Source organism: Taudactylus pleione, unplaced genomic scaffold, assembly GCF_031769625.1.
Source record: "Taudactylus pleione unplaced genomic scaffold, aTauple2 ptg000762l, whole genome shotgun sequence".
NCBI lineage: Eukaryota > Metazoa > Chordata > Amphibia > Anura > Myobatrachidae > Taudactylus > Taudactylus pleione.
Window position 1 is genome coordinate 746,588 of NW_028285164.1, and position 16,330 is coordinate 762,917.

Sequence of the window (16,330 nt, forward strand, 5' to 3'; positions counted from 1 at the left end):
GTTAGGGATGGCAGCAGACAAGCAATATTAGTATACACCTCAGTGTTAGGGATGGCAGCAGACAAGCAATATTAGTATGCACCTCAGTGTTAGGGATGGCAGCAGACAAGCAATATTAGTATACACCTCAGTGTTAGGGATGGCAGCAGACAAGCAATATTAGTATACACCTCAGTGTTAGGGATGGCAGCAGACAAGCAATATTAGTATGCACCTCAGTGTTAGGGATGGCAGCAGACAAGCAATATTAGTATACACCTCAGTGTTAGGGATGGCAGCAGACAAGCAATATTAGTATACACCTCAGTGTTAGGGATGGCAGCAGACAAGCAATATCAGTATACACCTCAGTATTAGGGATGGCAGCAGACAAGCAATATTAGTATACACCTCAGTGTTAGGGATGGCAGCAGACAAGCAATATTAGTATACACCTCAGTGTTAGGGATGGCAGCAGACAAGCAATATTAGTATGCACCTCAGTGTTAGGGATGGCAGCAGACAAGCAATATTAGTATACACCTCAGTGTTAGGGATGGCAGCAGACAAGCAATATTAGTATGCACCTCAGTGTTAGGGATGGCAGCAGACAAGCAATATTAGTATACACCTCAGTGTTAGGGATGGCAGCAGACAAGCAATATTAGTATACACCTCAGTGTTAGGGATGGCAGCAGACAAGCAATATTAGTATACACCTCAGTGTTAGGGATGGCAGCAGACAAGCAATATTAGTATACACCTCAGTGTTAGGGATTGCAGCAGACAAGCAATATTATTATACACCTCAGTGTTAGGGATGGCAGCAGACAAGCAATATTAGTATACACCTCAGTGTTAGGGATGGCAGCAGACAAGCAATATTAGTATACACCTCAGTGTTAGGGATGGCAGCAGACAAGCAATATTAGTATACACCTCAGTGTTAGGGATGGCAGCAGACAAGCAATATTAGTATGCACCTCAGTGTTAGGGATGGCAGCAGACAAGCAATATTAGTATACACCTCAGTGTTAGGGATGGCAGCAGACAAGCAATATTAGTATACACCTCAGTGTTAGGGATGGCAGCAGACAAGCAATATCAGTATACACCTCAGTATTAGGGATGGCAGCAGACAAGCAATATTAGTATACACCTCAGTGTTAGGGATGGCAGCAGACAAGCAATATTAGTATACACCTCAGTGTTAGGGATGGCAGCAGACAAGCAATATTATTATACACCTCAGTGTTAGGGATGGCAGCAGACAAGCAATATTAGTATACACCTCAGTGTTAGGGATGGCAGCAGACAAGCAATATTAGTATACACCTCAGTGTTAGGGATGGCAGCAGACAAGCAATATCAGTATACACCTCAGTATTAGGGATGGCAGCAGACAAGCAATATTAGTATACACCTCAGTGTTAGGGATGGCAGCAGACAAGCAATATTAGTATACACCTCAGTGTTAGGGATTGCAGCAGACAAGCAATATTATTATACACCTCAGTGTTAGGGATGGCAGCAGACAAGCAATATTAGTATACACCTCAGTGTTAGGGATGGCAGCAGACAAGCAATATTAGTATACACCTCAGTGTTAGGGATGGCAGCAGACAAGCAATATTAGTATACACCTCAGTGTTAGGGATGGCAGCAGACAAGCAATATTAGTATGCACCTCAGTGTTAGGGATGGCAGCAGACAAGCAATATTAGTATACACCTCAGTGTTAGGGATGGCAGCAGACAAGCAATATTAGTATACACCTCAGTGTTAGGGATGGCAGCAGACAAGCAATATTAGTATGCACCTCAGTGTTAGGGATGGCAGCAGACAAGCAATATTAGTATACACCTCAGTGTTAGGGATGGCAGCAGACAAGCAATATTAGTATACACCTCAGTGTTAGGGATGGCAGCAGACAAGCAATATTAGTATACACCTCAGTGTTAGGGATTGCAGCAGACAAGCAATATTATTATACACCTCAGTGTTAGGGATGGCAGCAGACAAGCAATATTAGTATACACCTCAGTGTTAGGGATGGCAGCAGACAAGCAATATTAGTATACACCTCAGTGTTAGGGATGGCAGCAGACAAGCAATATTAGTATACACCTCAGTGTTAGGGATGGCAGCAGACAAGCAATATTAGTATGCACCTCAGTGTTAGGGATGGCAGCAGACAAGCAATATTAGTATACACCTCAGTGTTAGGGATGGCAGCAGACAAGCAATATTAGTATACACCTCAGTGTTAGGGATGGCAGCAGACAAGCAATATCAGTATACACCTCAGTATTAGGGATGGCAGCAGACAAGCAATATTAGTATGCACCTCAGTGTTAGGGATGGCAGCAGACAAGCAATATTAGTATACACCTCAGTGTTAGGGATGGCAGCAGACAAGCAATATTAGTATACACCTCAGTGTTAGGGATGGCAGCAGACAAGCAATATCAGTATACACCTCAGTATTAGGGATGGCAGCAGACAAGCAATATTAGTATGCACCTCAGTGTTAGGGATGGCAGCAGACAAGCAATATTAGTATACACCTCAGTGTTAGGGATGGCAGCAGACAAGCAATATCGGTATTCTACACTCCAGAAACATGACTGGCAGTAGAGAAAAAAAAAAATCTAAAATAGGTCAAGGTCAGGACAGGAGAAAATAGCCAAACCCAAAAAGCAAGTCCAATCAGTGACAAGAGGCATATATAAAGTAACACAAGTTCAGATACACGCAAAGCAGGAACTATCACTTGCACCAGTGAAGTTTACTACAGGTAGCAGCTTTTTAAACTCACAACAGCCAACAGACTGAAGTCTGTGATCCAGCCCACCTACACGACCAAAATCTGCAGACAGAGAGATGGATATGGGGTGAAAAGACGCCATCTGGATTTCCAAAACAACCAGTGCTAAAGCCGTAAGAGCCGTGATTTCAGCACGCACAGCGCTGATCTGTTGTCAAGTGCCTGCTACAAATGCAGTTTGAAGATTCATTTATTATTTTACATGCTGGGGGGTTACCACACAAGGTCTCCTAAATCTTCTGTAATCACAAGGAAGGAGGAGATGAAACTGGACATGGAAGACAAGGCAGGATAGACACTACGTTCAAGAGACAAGGGGGAACATAGGGCAAACAGGAAACAGGGTTTCAGAAAGCCCCCAGAAAGACACACACAAAGGACAAAGCATTAATAGATGAGGCAGATGTTATGCCTGCATGCGCAGTCACTGTTATTGAAGGTGGAACGTGGTCTCAGCTAAGATGTTAGGCTGGGCTCGTGGGCCTTATCTTCCCCACTGAAATTGTTGCCATTGTATCTGGGCTGTAGAATGGTGATGTTAGTGTCCCATCTCCTGCAGTTGCTTTTGGGTCATGGAGCTCCCATGTGAAGGGCTGGTGGAAGATGAGACAGCAGAGAGACATCCTTTACCTGTTCTACAAGGATATGCAGGAGGTAAGTAACTGTTCTATAGCATGAAGCTACAGCTATGCAGGGAATCTGTATGAAATACCGACAGTCGGGATCCTGACGGTCAGAATCCTGACCCTGGGTTCCCGACAAGGTTAAAATGCCGATACTTGGTCGGTATGCTAACCCTCCCCCTCTCCCTACCCTAACCCTCCCTCTTTGGTGCCTAACCCTAATCTCACCCCCTAGTGCCTGACCTCACCCCTCCTCCCCGCACCCTAAATTGAACCCTCCCCCTTAGTGCCTAACCCTCCCCCTAGTGCCTAACCCTAAAAAGCTACTTACCTTCGGCATCTTGGCGGTCGGGATGCTGTCACCGGGATTATGACCAGTGTCATTATTATGGCCCCAGTAATGTAAGCGTCTGCATCCCCTCCGCTGGGATGCTGAATGCATGCCCTATGGATATGCCTCATTAAGGTAATAAAGGGTATCTACATTTCTTCTCTGGACAGGACCCAATGTGTGAGATAAAAAAGGTGATGACGTTCTTGGGAAAGGAATTATCAGATGAAGTTCTGGAGAAGATTGATCAGCATTCCTCCTTCCAGGCCATGAAGAACAACCCGATGTCCAATTATAGCACCTGTCCAAACATGGATCACTCTATCTCCCCCTTCATGAGGAAAGGTAGACCCCATCACTCTACCGATCACCATCTATTGCTTTCATACCAACTACATCTTTAGTTAGTGTACTCAGTGGGGAACGCAATGTAATGCGTGGGAATTAGTAAAATATGTAGGGGTACTGGTGTAGGGAGTAAGGAACACAATGTAATGTGTGGGGATTAGTAGGATGAGTAGGGATACTGGTGTAGGGATTGGGGAACACAATGTAATGTGTGGGGATTAGTAGGATGTTTAGGGGTACTGGTGTAGGGAGTGAGGAACACAACGTAATGTGTGGGGATGAGTAGGGATACTGGTGTAGGGAGTGAGGAACACAACGTAATGTGTGGGGATTAGTAGGATGAGTAGGGATACTGGTGTAGGGAGTGGGGAACACAATGTAATGTGTGGGGATTAGTAGGATGAGTAGGGATACTGGTGTAGGGATTGGGGAACACAACGTAATGAGCGGGGATTAGTAGGGATACTGGTGTAGGGAGTGGGGAACACAATGTAATGTGTGGGGATTAGTAGGATGAGTAGGGATACTGGTGTAGGGATTGGGGAACACAATGTAATGTGTGGGGATTAGTAGGATGTGTAGGGGTACTGGTGTAGGGAGTGAGAAACACAACGTAATGTGTGGGGATTAGTAGGATGAGTAGGGATACTGGTGTAGGGATTGGGGAACACAATGTAATGTGTGGGGATTAGTAGGATGAGTAGGGATACTGGTGTAGGGAGTGGGGAACACAATGTAATGTGTGGGGATTGGTAGGATGAGTAGGGGAACTTGTGTAGGGATTGGGGAATACAATGTAATGTGTGGAGATTAGTAGGATGTGTAGGGGTACTGGTGTAGGGAGTGGGGAACACAATGTAATGTGTGTGTCACGACCAGGGCTGAGGGGCTGCCGAGATCGCGGTCCTTACCGATTCGGGCGCTCTGGCGTGGGGCGTCTGGCGGGGGTGCAGGGCCCTGGAGAGCAGCGCTGGGCACAGGGAGTCTCTGCAGACTGAGGGGCTTCCATCTGGAGACAGGTGAGAGGGGATGTAGCTGGCAGCACTTTTGCACTGTGACCACTGGGCGTGGCCATCTTGGATCCAGGTCACATGTCTAATTTGGGCCAATCAGTTTGCAGCTTGGGCTGGAGTGCTAGCAACCAATCCTGCACTACCTGAGGGTACTAAAGGGCTGTCAAGAGGCTCTTTAGCTGCCAGTGCAACGTCTATCACAGCTTATGCTGTGAGCTAGTTCTCTGTGCTCCCTTGCCTCAGTATTCCACAGTATCAGTGAGTTCCAGTGTGTACCAGTGTGTTCCAGTATCAGAGTGTTCCAGTACCAGTGTGCTCCAGTTCCAGTGCTTCCCAGTACCTCTGTCTCATAGCCCACTTCCAGTCCGGCTCCTGGTCTCCAGCCGCCTCCGGCACTCACCATCTGCTATACGCACGGCTGACCCCGGTTCGCTAGTACTGCCAGTATCTCCATAACCGTCCTTGCCCTACGTGTATCCTCCATTCATGATTTACACCCCGAGAAGACCGGCTGCCTTCCAGTACCAAAAAGCAACCTTTCCAGCACCGGCCCACTCCACTCCGGGTCCAGGTTCGCTCCTAGCCATGACAGTTTGCACTGGCCAGATGGATTCGGCTAGTGGACAGGATTTGAGGGGCGACTTACTTCAAGGTATCGCCAGTCAGTTAGAAGGATTAGAGGCTACACAACGGCAAATGGCTCAGTTCCTACAGGAAATGTCCGCTCGTCAGGACATGTTACAGGCTTCCCTGGTCACAGTAAACATGCCTACCGCTATGAACCAGCCACCGCCTCCAGCTGTCCTCGCTCCAGTCGCACCACCCCATTTGCATCTCCCGACGCCCAACAAGTTTGACGGGAACCCTAAATTATGCCGGGGATTCCTTAACCAATGTGATGTCCACTTTGCGTTGCAGCCAATGAACTTTCCTTCCCCTAAATACAAAGTGGCCTATATTGTCTCTCTATTGTCTGGCACAGCCCTTGAATGGGTTTCACCACTTTGGGAGAGGTCTGACCCATTGTTGGACAGTTACTCTGAATTCCTCACGTCCTTCCGAAAGTTTTTTGATGAACCAGGAAGAACTACATCGGCCGCAGCCGAGATTCTGTGCCTACGTCAAGGGAACCGCCCGGTCAGCCAGTATATTATACAGTTCCAAACGCTGGCATCAGAGCTAAAATGTAATGAGGAAGCCCTGATTTCTGCCTTTTGGAGTGGGTTGTCTGACCGAATAAAGGACGATCTCGCCACCCGTGACCTTCCTACCACTCTTACTGAACTTTGTTCCCTCTGTAATAAAGTGGATCTGCGATTTCGAGAGTGACAAAGTGAGAAAACTAGGGGTGATCGCTTCAGATTCCGGCCAGCCTCTACGCCACCTACCCTTCCACCCAAACCAGTGGGCGACGAACCTATGCAAATCAACCGGGCTCACTATTGAGGAACGTCAAAGACGCCGTCGAGAGAATCTTTGTATGTACTGCAGGGAGACTGGTCATCTGGTCGCTACCTGTCCCAGTCATCCGAGAAACTCCCGCTCCTAACCAGTACGGGAGACACCAGGTTGGGAGTTATATCTTTGTCTCCATCAAAAGCTGAGTCTGCCTTGACCATTACTCTGGAACTAAAACACGGTCCTAAAATTGTTCTCTCTCTTCTTGAGTCAGGGGAACTTTATCTCCCCTGAGATCGTCCGGAAGTTCCAGATTCCTGTGACCGTCCTCGATCATACTATCACCCTATCTGCCATGGATGTTACTTTAATTACTCATGGATCTGTATCTCACCGTACTCGACCCGTACAGGTTCGTGTGGGGGCCTTTCACACAGAAACCATTCAATTCCTAGTTATCTCCAAAGCCTCCCATGGAATCATCCTTGGATACCCTTGGTTATGCAAGCATACCCCCATGATTGACTGGAGTACCATGCAAATATTATCCTGGGGAGAAACCTATCATGAATCCTGTCTGCCTCGGATTATGCCCCTTAAAGGAGTCCATACTGAAACTACCGCACTAATACCCATTCACTATCAGTCTTTTAGTGATGCGTTCTGCAAAGCAGGAGCAGACATTCTGACTCCACACCGAGAATGGGACTGTCCTATTGACTTGACTCCCGGGAAAACCCCTCCACGAGGTCGTACTTACCCACTGTCATTGCCGGAAACCAAGGCCATGTCAGCGTACATTCAGGAAAACCTTCAGAAGGGGTTCATTCGACCATCTTCATCACCGGCTGGGGCAGGTTTCTTTTTCGTAGCCAAAAAAGATGGAGGTCTGCACCCCAAATTGGATTTAAGAGGGGCTTATAATCTCATTAGAATACGCGCCGGTGATGAGTGGAAGACCGCCTTCAATACGCGGGATGGTCATCTTGAATATCTTGTTATGCCCTTTGGCCTATGCAACGCTTCTGCTGTGTTTCAAAATTTTGTGAATGAGATCTTCCAGGACTTATTGTATGTTTCTGTAGTGGTCTACCTAGACGACATCTTGATTTTCTCCTCCAGTATCGACAAACATCGTCTTCAAGTCAAGGAAGTCCTGGCTCGTCTGCGCAATAATCATCTATATTGCAAGGCCGAGAAGTATGTGTTTGAAGTACCCTCCGTTCCATTTTTAGGTTATATCATCTCTGGCTCCGGCCTTGAAATGGGCCCCAAAAAAGTAAAAGCTATCCTGGACTGGTCTCGTCCTAACTCCCTGAAAGCAGTGCAGAGGTTCTTAGGCTTCGCCAACTATTATCGAAGATTCATCAAGGGATTCTCCACTCTCAAGGCACCCATTTCAGCATTGACTCGCAAAGGGGCAAATCCATCTCTATGCTCTCCTGAGGCAGAAACCGCCTTTCAAATTCTCAAACAAGCCTTCATTTCTGCTCCAGTACTAAGACAACCTAACGTCAATAATCCATTTTTTCTGGAGGTAGATGCCTCTTCCGAAGCTGTTGGGGCAGTGCTTTCACAGAAGTTTGAGGACAATAAGTTCCATCCCTGTGGGTTCTTCTCTAAAAAATTTTCTCTGGCTGAAAAAAATTATCCCATTGGAGAACAGGAGCTATTGGCAGTGACATTAGCCTTTGAAGAATGACGTTACCTTCTCAAAGGAGCTATGTTCCCCATCACTGTATATACAGATCATCGGAATCTTCTTTATTTAAAAAATATCCAGTGTCTCACTTCCCGCCTGGCCCGATGGGCAATATTTTTCTCTCGTTTTAACTTTATCTTGACCTATCGTCCTGGTTCACTAAACCAAAAAGAAGATGCCCTCTCTCGTTCCTTCTCCTCTGAAGCCTCCTCAGAGGAACATAAAGAAACCCCAGTCCTAGACTCTAAAGTTTTTGCTTCTACCCGCATTCAACCTCCTCCTGGAAAAACCTTTGTGGCTCCGTCTCTTCACAAACAGCTATTAAATTGGGCTCACTCCTCTCGTTTTTCCGGTCACACGGGCGTTCGTAAGACCCTGGAATTCTTACAACGTTCGTATTGGTGGCCCACCATGAGAACCGAAATCACAGAATTTGTTTCTTCCTGCCCACAGTGCGCACAGCATAAATCATCCAGACAAGCTCTAGCTGGTACCTTACTGCCCTTGTTCATTCCCACTCGCCCCTGGACACATGTATCCATGGACTTTATAACTGATTTACCCACCTCCAACGGGTTTACCACCATTTGGGTAGTGGTAGATCGGTTATCGAAAATGGTACACTATGGGCCTGATTCAGAGCAGCTCGTAAGCGGCCGCTCATTCGTTCCGAGCGATGTTTGCCCAACTGCGCATGCGAACGGATCGTAATATGCATACGCGAACCAGTCAGTGCGGCCGAAAATCGTTTGTTCGCTAAATAGCGAATGCCTGCTATTTTGAGTGACAGGAGGAGGCGTATGTGGGTGGTAACAGGGGAAGGAGCTTGAAAACGGGGAGTGGAGATCCGAACGCAGGCGTGCTTAAAGGTCAAAACGGGCGTTTTATGGGTGTGCATAATTAATACAGCAGCGTCATTGACCACGTCACTGGGTTATTTTATAGTCAGAACTGCTCGCAAGATTATGGTAGGAAAAACCGACCACAAGAATAGCGAGCAGTTCATACGCTGGTCGATGTACTCGATTAATCTAATAAATAGCGGACATGACGTAGGATGCGAGCGGCCAGGGGGCGTAGTTATCCAAAAAACGACCGCAAGTTTTGTTAGCTCGTTCAGACATAGAGGTGTGAACAGACCGCAAAGAGCGAACGGTTCATTTGAATATCCACCCCTTTTTTCTGAACGAATGACCGCAAATAGCGTCAGTCTCTGAATCACTCCCAATGTCCCTCTCAAGAAATTACCATCTGCTCCTGAGTTGGCTCAATTATATATCTTCAATATTTTCCGCCTTCATGGACTTCCGACCGAGATTGTCTCCGACCGGGGGTGCAATTTGTGGCGAAATTCTGGAGGGCTCTTTGTTCTGTTCTCAAAGTCAAATTAAATTTTTCCACGGCCTACCACCCTCAATCTAACGGTTCTACTGAAAGGGTCAATCAAGACCTGGAGACCTTTTTACGAATTCATATGTCTTCTTCCCAAGACAATTGGGCGGACACTTTACCCTGGGCAGAGTTTGCTCATAACAATTCATATCATTCCTCTACAGGCCAAACTCCATTTTTTTATAGTCTTCAGTCTGCATCCCAGGGTACCAGAATTTAAAGATTTACCGGTTGTTGATGTGTCTCTACACTACAGAAATTGTCTCAAATCTAGACTCAAGTTCATGTTGCATTACGAAAAGCCTCGAATCGATACAAAATTGGGGTGGATAAGAAAAGAAGAGCAGTGCCCAACAGGAAGGAGGGTGATCTTGTATGGCTGTCTACTCGTAATCTTCGTCTCAAGGTCCCTTCTTTGAAATTTGCTCCTCGCTTTATTGGTCCTTTTCCCATTATTCAAGTGATTAATCCAGTGGCGTACAGACTAAAACTTCCAGCATACCTCAAGATACCCAACTCTTTTCATATCTCTCTGTTGAAACCTCTCATCCTGAATCGCTTCCATAAGGTTCTGCCTCATCCTCCTAAAGTCCGTACTGAGAGGAGTATGGAGTTCGAAGTCAAACAAATCCTGGACTCTAGTTTTCGCTTCGGTCAGCTTCAATATTTGCTGGATTGGAGGGGTTATGGGCCCGAAGAACGTTGCTGGGTAAAGGCAGAAGACATCCATGCTCTTCGAATGGTGCTCAAACTCCATTCAGAAAATCCTGAGAAACCCAAAAGGTGTCCGGGGGCCACTCCTAAAGGAGGGGGTACTGTCACGACCAGGGCTGAGGGGCTGCTGAGACAGCGGTCCTTACCGATTCAGGCGCTCTGGCGCGGGGCGTCTGGCGGGGGTGCAGGGCCCTGGAGAGCGGCTCTGGGCACAGGGAGCCTCTGCAGACTGAGGGGCTTCCACCTGGAGACAGGTGAGAGGGGATGTAGCTTGCAGCACTTCTGCACTGTGACCACTGGGCGCGGCCATCTTGGATCCAGGTCACATGTCTAATTTGGGCCAATCAGCTTGCAGCTTGGGCTGGAGTGCTAGCAACCAATCCTGCACTACCTGAGGGTACTAAAGGGCTGTCAAGAGACTCTTTAGATGCCAGTGCAACGTCTATCACAGCTTATGCTGTGAGCTAGTTCTCTGTGCTCCCTTGCCTCAGTATTCCACAGTATCAGGGAGTTCCACTGTGTATCAGTGTATTCCAGTATCAGTGTGCTCCAGTTCCAGTGCTTCCCAGTACCTTTGTCTCATAGCCCACTTCCAGTCTGGCTCCTGGTCTCCAGCTGCCTCCGGCACTCACCAACTGCTATACGCCTGGCTGACCACGGTTCGCTAGTACTGCCAGTATCTCCTTAACCATCCTCGCCCTACATGTATCCTCCATTCATGAGTTACACCCTGATAAGACCGGCTGCCTTCCAGTACCAAAAAGCAACCCTTCCAGCACCGTCCGACTCCACTCCGGGTCCAGGTTCGCTCATAGCCGTGACAGTGTGGGGATTAGTAGGATGTGTAGGGGTACTAGTGTAGGGAGTGGGGAACACAATGTAATATGTGGGGATTAGTAGGATGTGTAGGGGTACTAGTGTAGGGAGTGGGGAACACAATGTAATGTGTGGGGATTAGTAGGATGTGTAGGGGTACTAGTGTAGGGAGTGGGGAACACAATGTAATGTGTGGAGATTAGTAGGATGAGTAGGGTACTGGTGTAGTGAGTGGGGAACACAATGTAATGTGTGGGGATTAGTAGGATGTGTAGGGTACTGGTGTAGGGAGTGGGGAACACAATGCAATGTGTGGAGATTAGTAGGATGTGTAGGGTACTGGTGCAGGGAGTGGGGAACACAATGTAATGTGTGGGGATTAGTAGGATGAGTAGGGTACTAGTGTAGGGAGTGGGGAACACAATGTAATGTGTGGGGATTAGTAGGATGTGTAGGGGTACTAGTGTAGGGAGTGGGGGACACAATGTAATGTGTGGGGATTAGTAGGATGTGTAGGGGTACTAGTGTAGGGAGTGGGGAACACAATGTAATGTGAGGGGATTAGTAGGATGTGTAGGGGTACTAGTGTAGGGAGTGGGGAACACAATGTAATGTGTGGGGATTAGTAGGGTGTGTAGGGTACTAGTGTAGGGAGTGGGGAACACAATGTAATGTGTGGGGATGAGTAGGATGAGTAGGGGTACTGGTGTAGGGAGTGGGGAACACAATGTAATGTGTGGGGATTAGTAGGATGTGTAGGGGTACTAGTGTAGGGAGTGGGGAACACAATGTAATGTGTGGGGATTAGTAGGATGTGTAGGGGTACTAGTGTAGGGAGTGGGGAACACAATGTAATGTGAGGGGATTAGTAGGATGTGTAGGGGTACTAGTGTAGGGAGTGGGGAACACAATGTAATGTGTGGGGATTAGTAGGGTGTGTAGGGTACTAGTGGAGGGAGTGGGGAACACAATGTAATGTGTGGGGATTAGTAGGATGAGTAGGGGTACTGGTGTAGGGAGTGGGGAACACAATGTAATGTGTGGGGATTAGTAGGATGTGTAGGGGTACTGGTGTAGGGAGTGGGGAACACAATGTAATGTGTGGGGATTAGTAGGATGTGTAGGGTACTGGTGTAGGGAGTGGGGAACACAATGTAATGTGTGGGGATTAGTAGGATGTGTAGGGTACTGGTGTATGGAGTGGGGAACACAATGTAATGTGTGGGGATTAGTAAGATGTGTAGGGGTACTGGTGTAGGGAGTGGGGAACACAATGTAATGTGTGGGGATTAGTAGGATGTGTAGGGTACTGGTGTCGGGAGTGGGGAACACAATGTAATGTGTGGGGATTAGTAGGATGTGTAGGGTACTGGTGTAGGGAGTGGGGAACACAATGTAATGTGTGGGGATTAGTAGGATGTGTAGGGTACTAGTGTAGGGAGTGGGGAACACAATGTAATGTGTGGGGATTAGTAGGATGTGTAGGAGTACTAGTGTAGGGAGTGGGGAACACAATGTAATGTGTGGGGATTAGTAGGATGTGTAGGGGTACTAGTGTAGGGAGTGGGGAACACAATGTAATGTGTGGGGATTAGTAGGGTGTGTAGGGTACTAGTGGAGGGAGTGGGGAACACAATGTAATGTGGGGGGATTAGTAGGATGAGTAGGGGTACTAGTGTAGGGAGTGGGGAACACAATGTAATGTGTGGGGATTAGTAGAATGTGTAGGGGTACTGGTGTAGGGAGTGGGGAACACAATGTAATGTGTGGGGATTAGTAGGGGTACTGGTGTAGGGAGTGGGGAACACAATGTAATGTGTGGGGATTAGTAGGATGAGTAGGGTACTGGTATAGGGAGTGGGGAACACAATGTAATGTGTGGGGATTAGTAGGATGAGTAGGGTACTGTTATAGAGAGTGGGGAACACAATGTAATGTGTGGGGATTAGTAGGATGAGTAGGGTACTAGTGTAGGGAGTGGGGAACACAATGTAATGTGTGGCGATTAGTAGGATGAGTAGGGTACTAGTGTAGGGAGTGGAGAACACTATGTAATGTGTGGGGCTTAGTAGGATGTGTAGGGGTACTAGTGTAGGGAGAGGGGAACACAATGTAATGTGTGGGGATTAGTAGGATGTGTAGGGGTACTAGTGTAGGGAGTGGGGAACAGAATGTAATGTGTGGGGATTAGTAGGGTGTGTAGGGAGTGGGGAACACAATGTAATGTGGGGGGATTAGTAGGATGAGTAGGGTACTGGTGTAGGGAGTGGGGAACACAATGTAATGTGTGGCGATTAGTAGGATGAGTAGGGTACTAGTGTAGGGAGTGGAGAACACTATGTAATGTGTGGGGATTAGTAGGATGTGTAGGGGTACCAGTGTAGGGAGTGGGGAACACCATGTAATGTGTGGGGATTAGTAGGATGTGTAGGGGTACTGGTTTAGGGAGTGGGGAACACAATGTAATGTGTGGGGATTAGTAGGATGTGTAGGGTACTGGTGTAGGGAGTGGGGAACACAATGTAATGTGTGGAGATTAGTAGGATGTGTAGGGTACTGGTGCAGGGAGTGGGGAACACAATGTAATGTGTGGGGATTAGTAGGATGTGTAGGGGTACTAGTGTAGGGAGTGGGGAACACAATGTAATGTGAGGGGATTAGTAGGATGAGTAGGGGTACTGGTGTAGGGAGTGGGGAACACAATGTAATGTGTGGGGATTAGTAGGATGTGTAGGGGTACTAGTGTAGGGAGTGGGGAACACAATGTAATGTGTGGGGATTAGTAGGATGTGTAGGGGTACTAGTGTAGGGAGTGGGCAACACAATGTAATGTGAGGGGATTAGTAGGATGTGTAAGGGTACTAGTGTAGGGAGTGGGGAACACAATGTAATGTGTGGGGATTAGTAGGGTGTGTAGGGTACTAGTGTAGGGAGTGGGGAACACAATGTAATGTGTGGGGATTATTAGGATGAGTAGGGGTACTGGTGTAGGGAGTGGGGAACACAATGTAATGTGTGGGGATTAGTAGGATGTGTAGGGGTACTAGTGTAGGGAGTGGGGAACACAATGTAATGTGTGGGGATTAGTAGGATGTGTATTGGTACTAGTGTAGGGAGTGGGGAACACAATGTAATGTGAGGGGATTAGTAGGATGTGTAGGGGTACTAGTGTAGGGAGTGGGGAACACAATGTAATGTGTGGGGATTAGTAGGATGTGTAGGGTTACTGGTATAGGGAGTGGGGAACACAATGTAATGTGAGGGGATTAGTAGGATGAGTAGGGTACTAGTGGAGGGAGTGGGGAACACAATGTAATGTGTGGGGATTAGTAGGATGAGTAGGGGTACTGGTATAGGGAGTGGGGAACACAATGTAATGTGTGGAGATTAGTAGGATGTGTAGGGGTACTGGTATAGGGAGTGGGGAACACAATGTAATGTGTGGGGATTAGTAGGATGTGTAGGGTACTGGTGTATGGAGTGGGGAACACAATGTAATGTGTGGGGATTAGTAGGATGTGTAGGGTACTGGTGTAGGGAGTGGGGAACACAATGTAATGTGTGGGGGTACTAGTCTAGAAATAATTAACATTTACTTTTAATAATTATATTCCTAATCAATATTTAATTTAAAAAAAAGAGTTTCCTGCTTATGGTGCATACACACTGTCAGATTTAATTATCAATGAACGATGAACGATTGAACGATTTTATCATTTCTGACAGTATTAAAATAAATGATATCGTCAAAATCTGACTGCAAACACAGTTGATGTCAGAGATCGTTATCTGACATGCGGGAACGTTCATCGTTGGTCGATGCATGCCCTACATGTCAAAGATATGAATGATTGAACGATTTTTACAATCGTTATCGTTCATATCTGAAACTAAATCTGACCGTGTGTATGCAGCATTAGAATAAAGTATTTTTTATACAAATGAGTTTGTCAGCTGCCCTGGCGATTGCTTTTGGCTAAATTGTAGTGATAAGTGATTTTTAAATTGCCACAATAAAAAAAATGAAAATCGGGCAAACGGGCACTGAAAAGGGAGGGTGGTATCACGCAGAGGAAGCGGAAATGCAAAGATGGGTATAAACTAAAGGCTTCCTGTATTTATTATTATTTTTAATACAAGATGGCCTTAATCAGACTTGCGCACTGCTGCGATCGCTATATAGCATCTTTTTCCTTAATCGTGTTTGCTATTTTATGCTAATGCCCTTCCCCTGGTGTACAACCGTGCGTCTGAATGTACAAGAGCTGGGGCACCCACATTGTGCGCTTTTAGACGCTACCATCGGATGTACCATCGAAACTAGCACCAGCCCCATGTTAGGCGTAGATTCTTCGTCAGTATACGGCCTCCAATGTGGGCGGATAAAAAATTCACAGCTAGTTATGCAACATTCTCATTACACTGTACATCTCCGTGCATCTAAATAGCCACCTCCCAGTCCAGCCAAACACATTTCCATTACATTTCACACACCGTGTGTCTCAATGGCTACACACCGTGGGACGCATGTGCTGAGCGACTTTTTAGCTAACTGCACCATTTGTGCGAGCCAGAGTCATGCGCTATGTATCACTATGTTAATGCAGAGTCTGTGCGTATCTGTGTGAAAGAATGTGTGCACCATAGGGGATCATCATTTACCAGGCAGGAAGTTACTCCTTTGCAGAGCAGGTGCTGTCTGTTTGGTTAAACTGCAACCTATCAGGAAAAGCTACACAAAGATCTCTCACTTCTGTTACCTCTCTTCCGTTATGTTATACGGCCTCTCTGACAGTTTGTGTCTCCCCCTAGGAATCTGCGGGGACTGGAAGAACTATTTCACCATGGCTCAGAATGAGTGCTTTGATGAGTATTACCGCAGAGAGATGTCTGACACCGACTTACATTTCCGCATGTAGAGATGAAAATTTCCAGCACTGTCCTCCTCGGGAACAGAATCCTAAAGGAAAACTCAGTGGCACGTGCCCAAGAGACCAGGGCCAGTCATTAGTAGCGCCCTCTGTAGGTCATAGAAGGGTAGGCAGGCAGCGGCCCTTAGGACCTTGTTTGTCAGTAGTGCTGTAGTCACATACTGTGCATGGAACAGTAAGCAAGAGAAGCCACTACAGATGATTTATGGACATGGACAATCCCACATGGAAAACCCTGTGTGGGTGAAGAAAGATG

At 46.9% G+C, this 16,330-nt stretch overlaps 1 protein-coding gene across 1 annotated transcript in view; it reads left to right on the plus strand.

The window, feature by feature from the left end:
• Positions 1-16,062, plus strand: part of LOC148476877 (sulfotransferase 1 family member D1-like) — a 36,112-nt gene extending 20,050 nt beyond the window's left edge. The window contains exons 5-7 of the mRNA XM_088457509.1: positions 3,366-3,460; positions 3,931-4,105; positions 15,956-16,062. Of these exons, the coding sequence (XP_088313635.1) occupies positions 3,366-3,460; positions 3,931-4,105; positions 15,956-16,062 (377 nt within the window). The remainder of the gene's footprint in view (positions 1-3,365; positions 3,461-3,930; positions 4,106-15,955) is intronic.
• Positions 16,063-16,330: the final 268 nt, after the last annotated feature.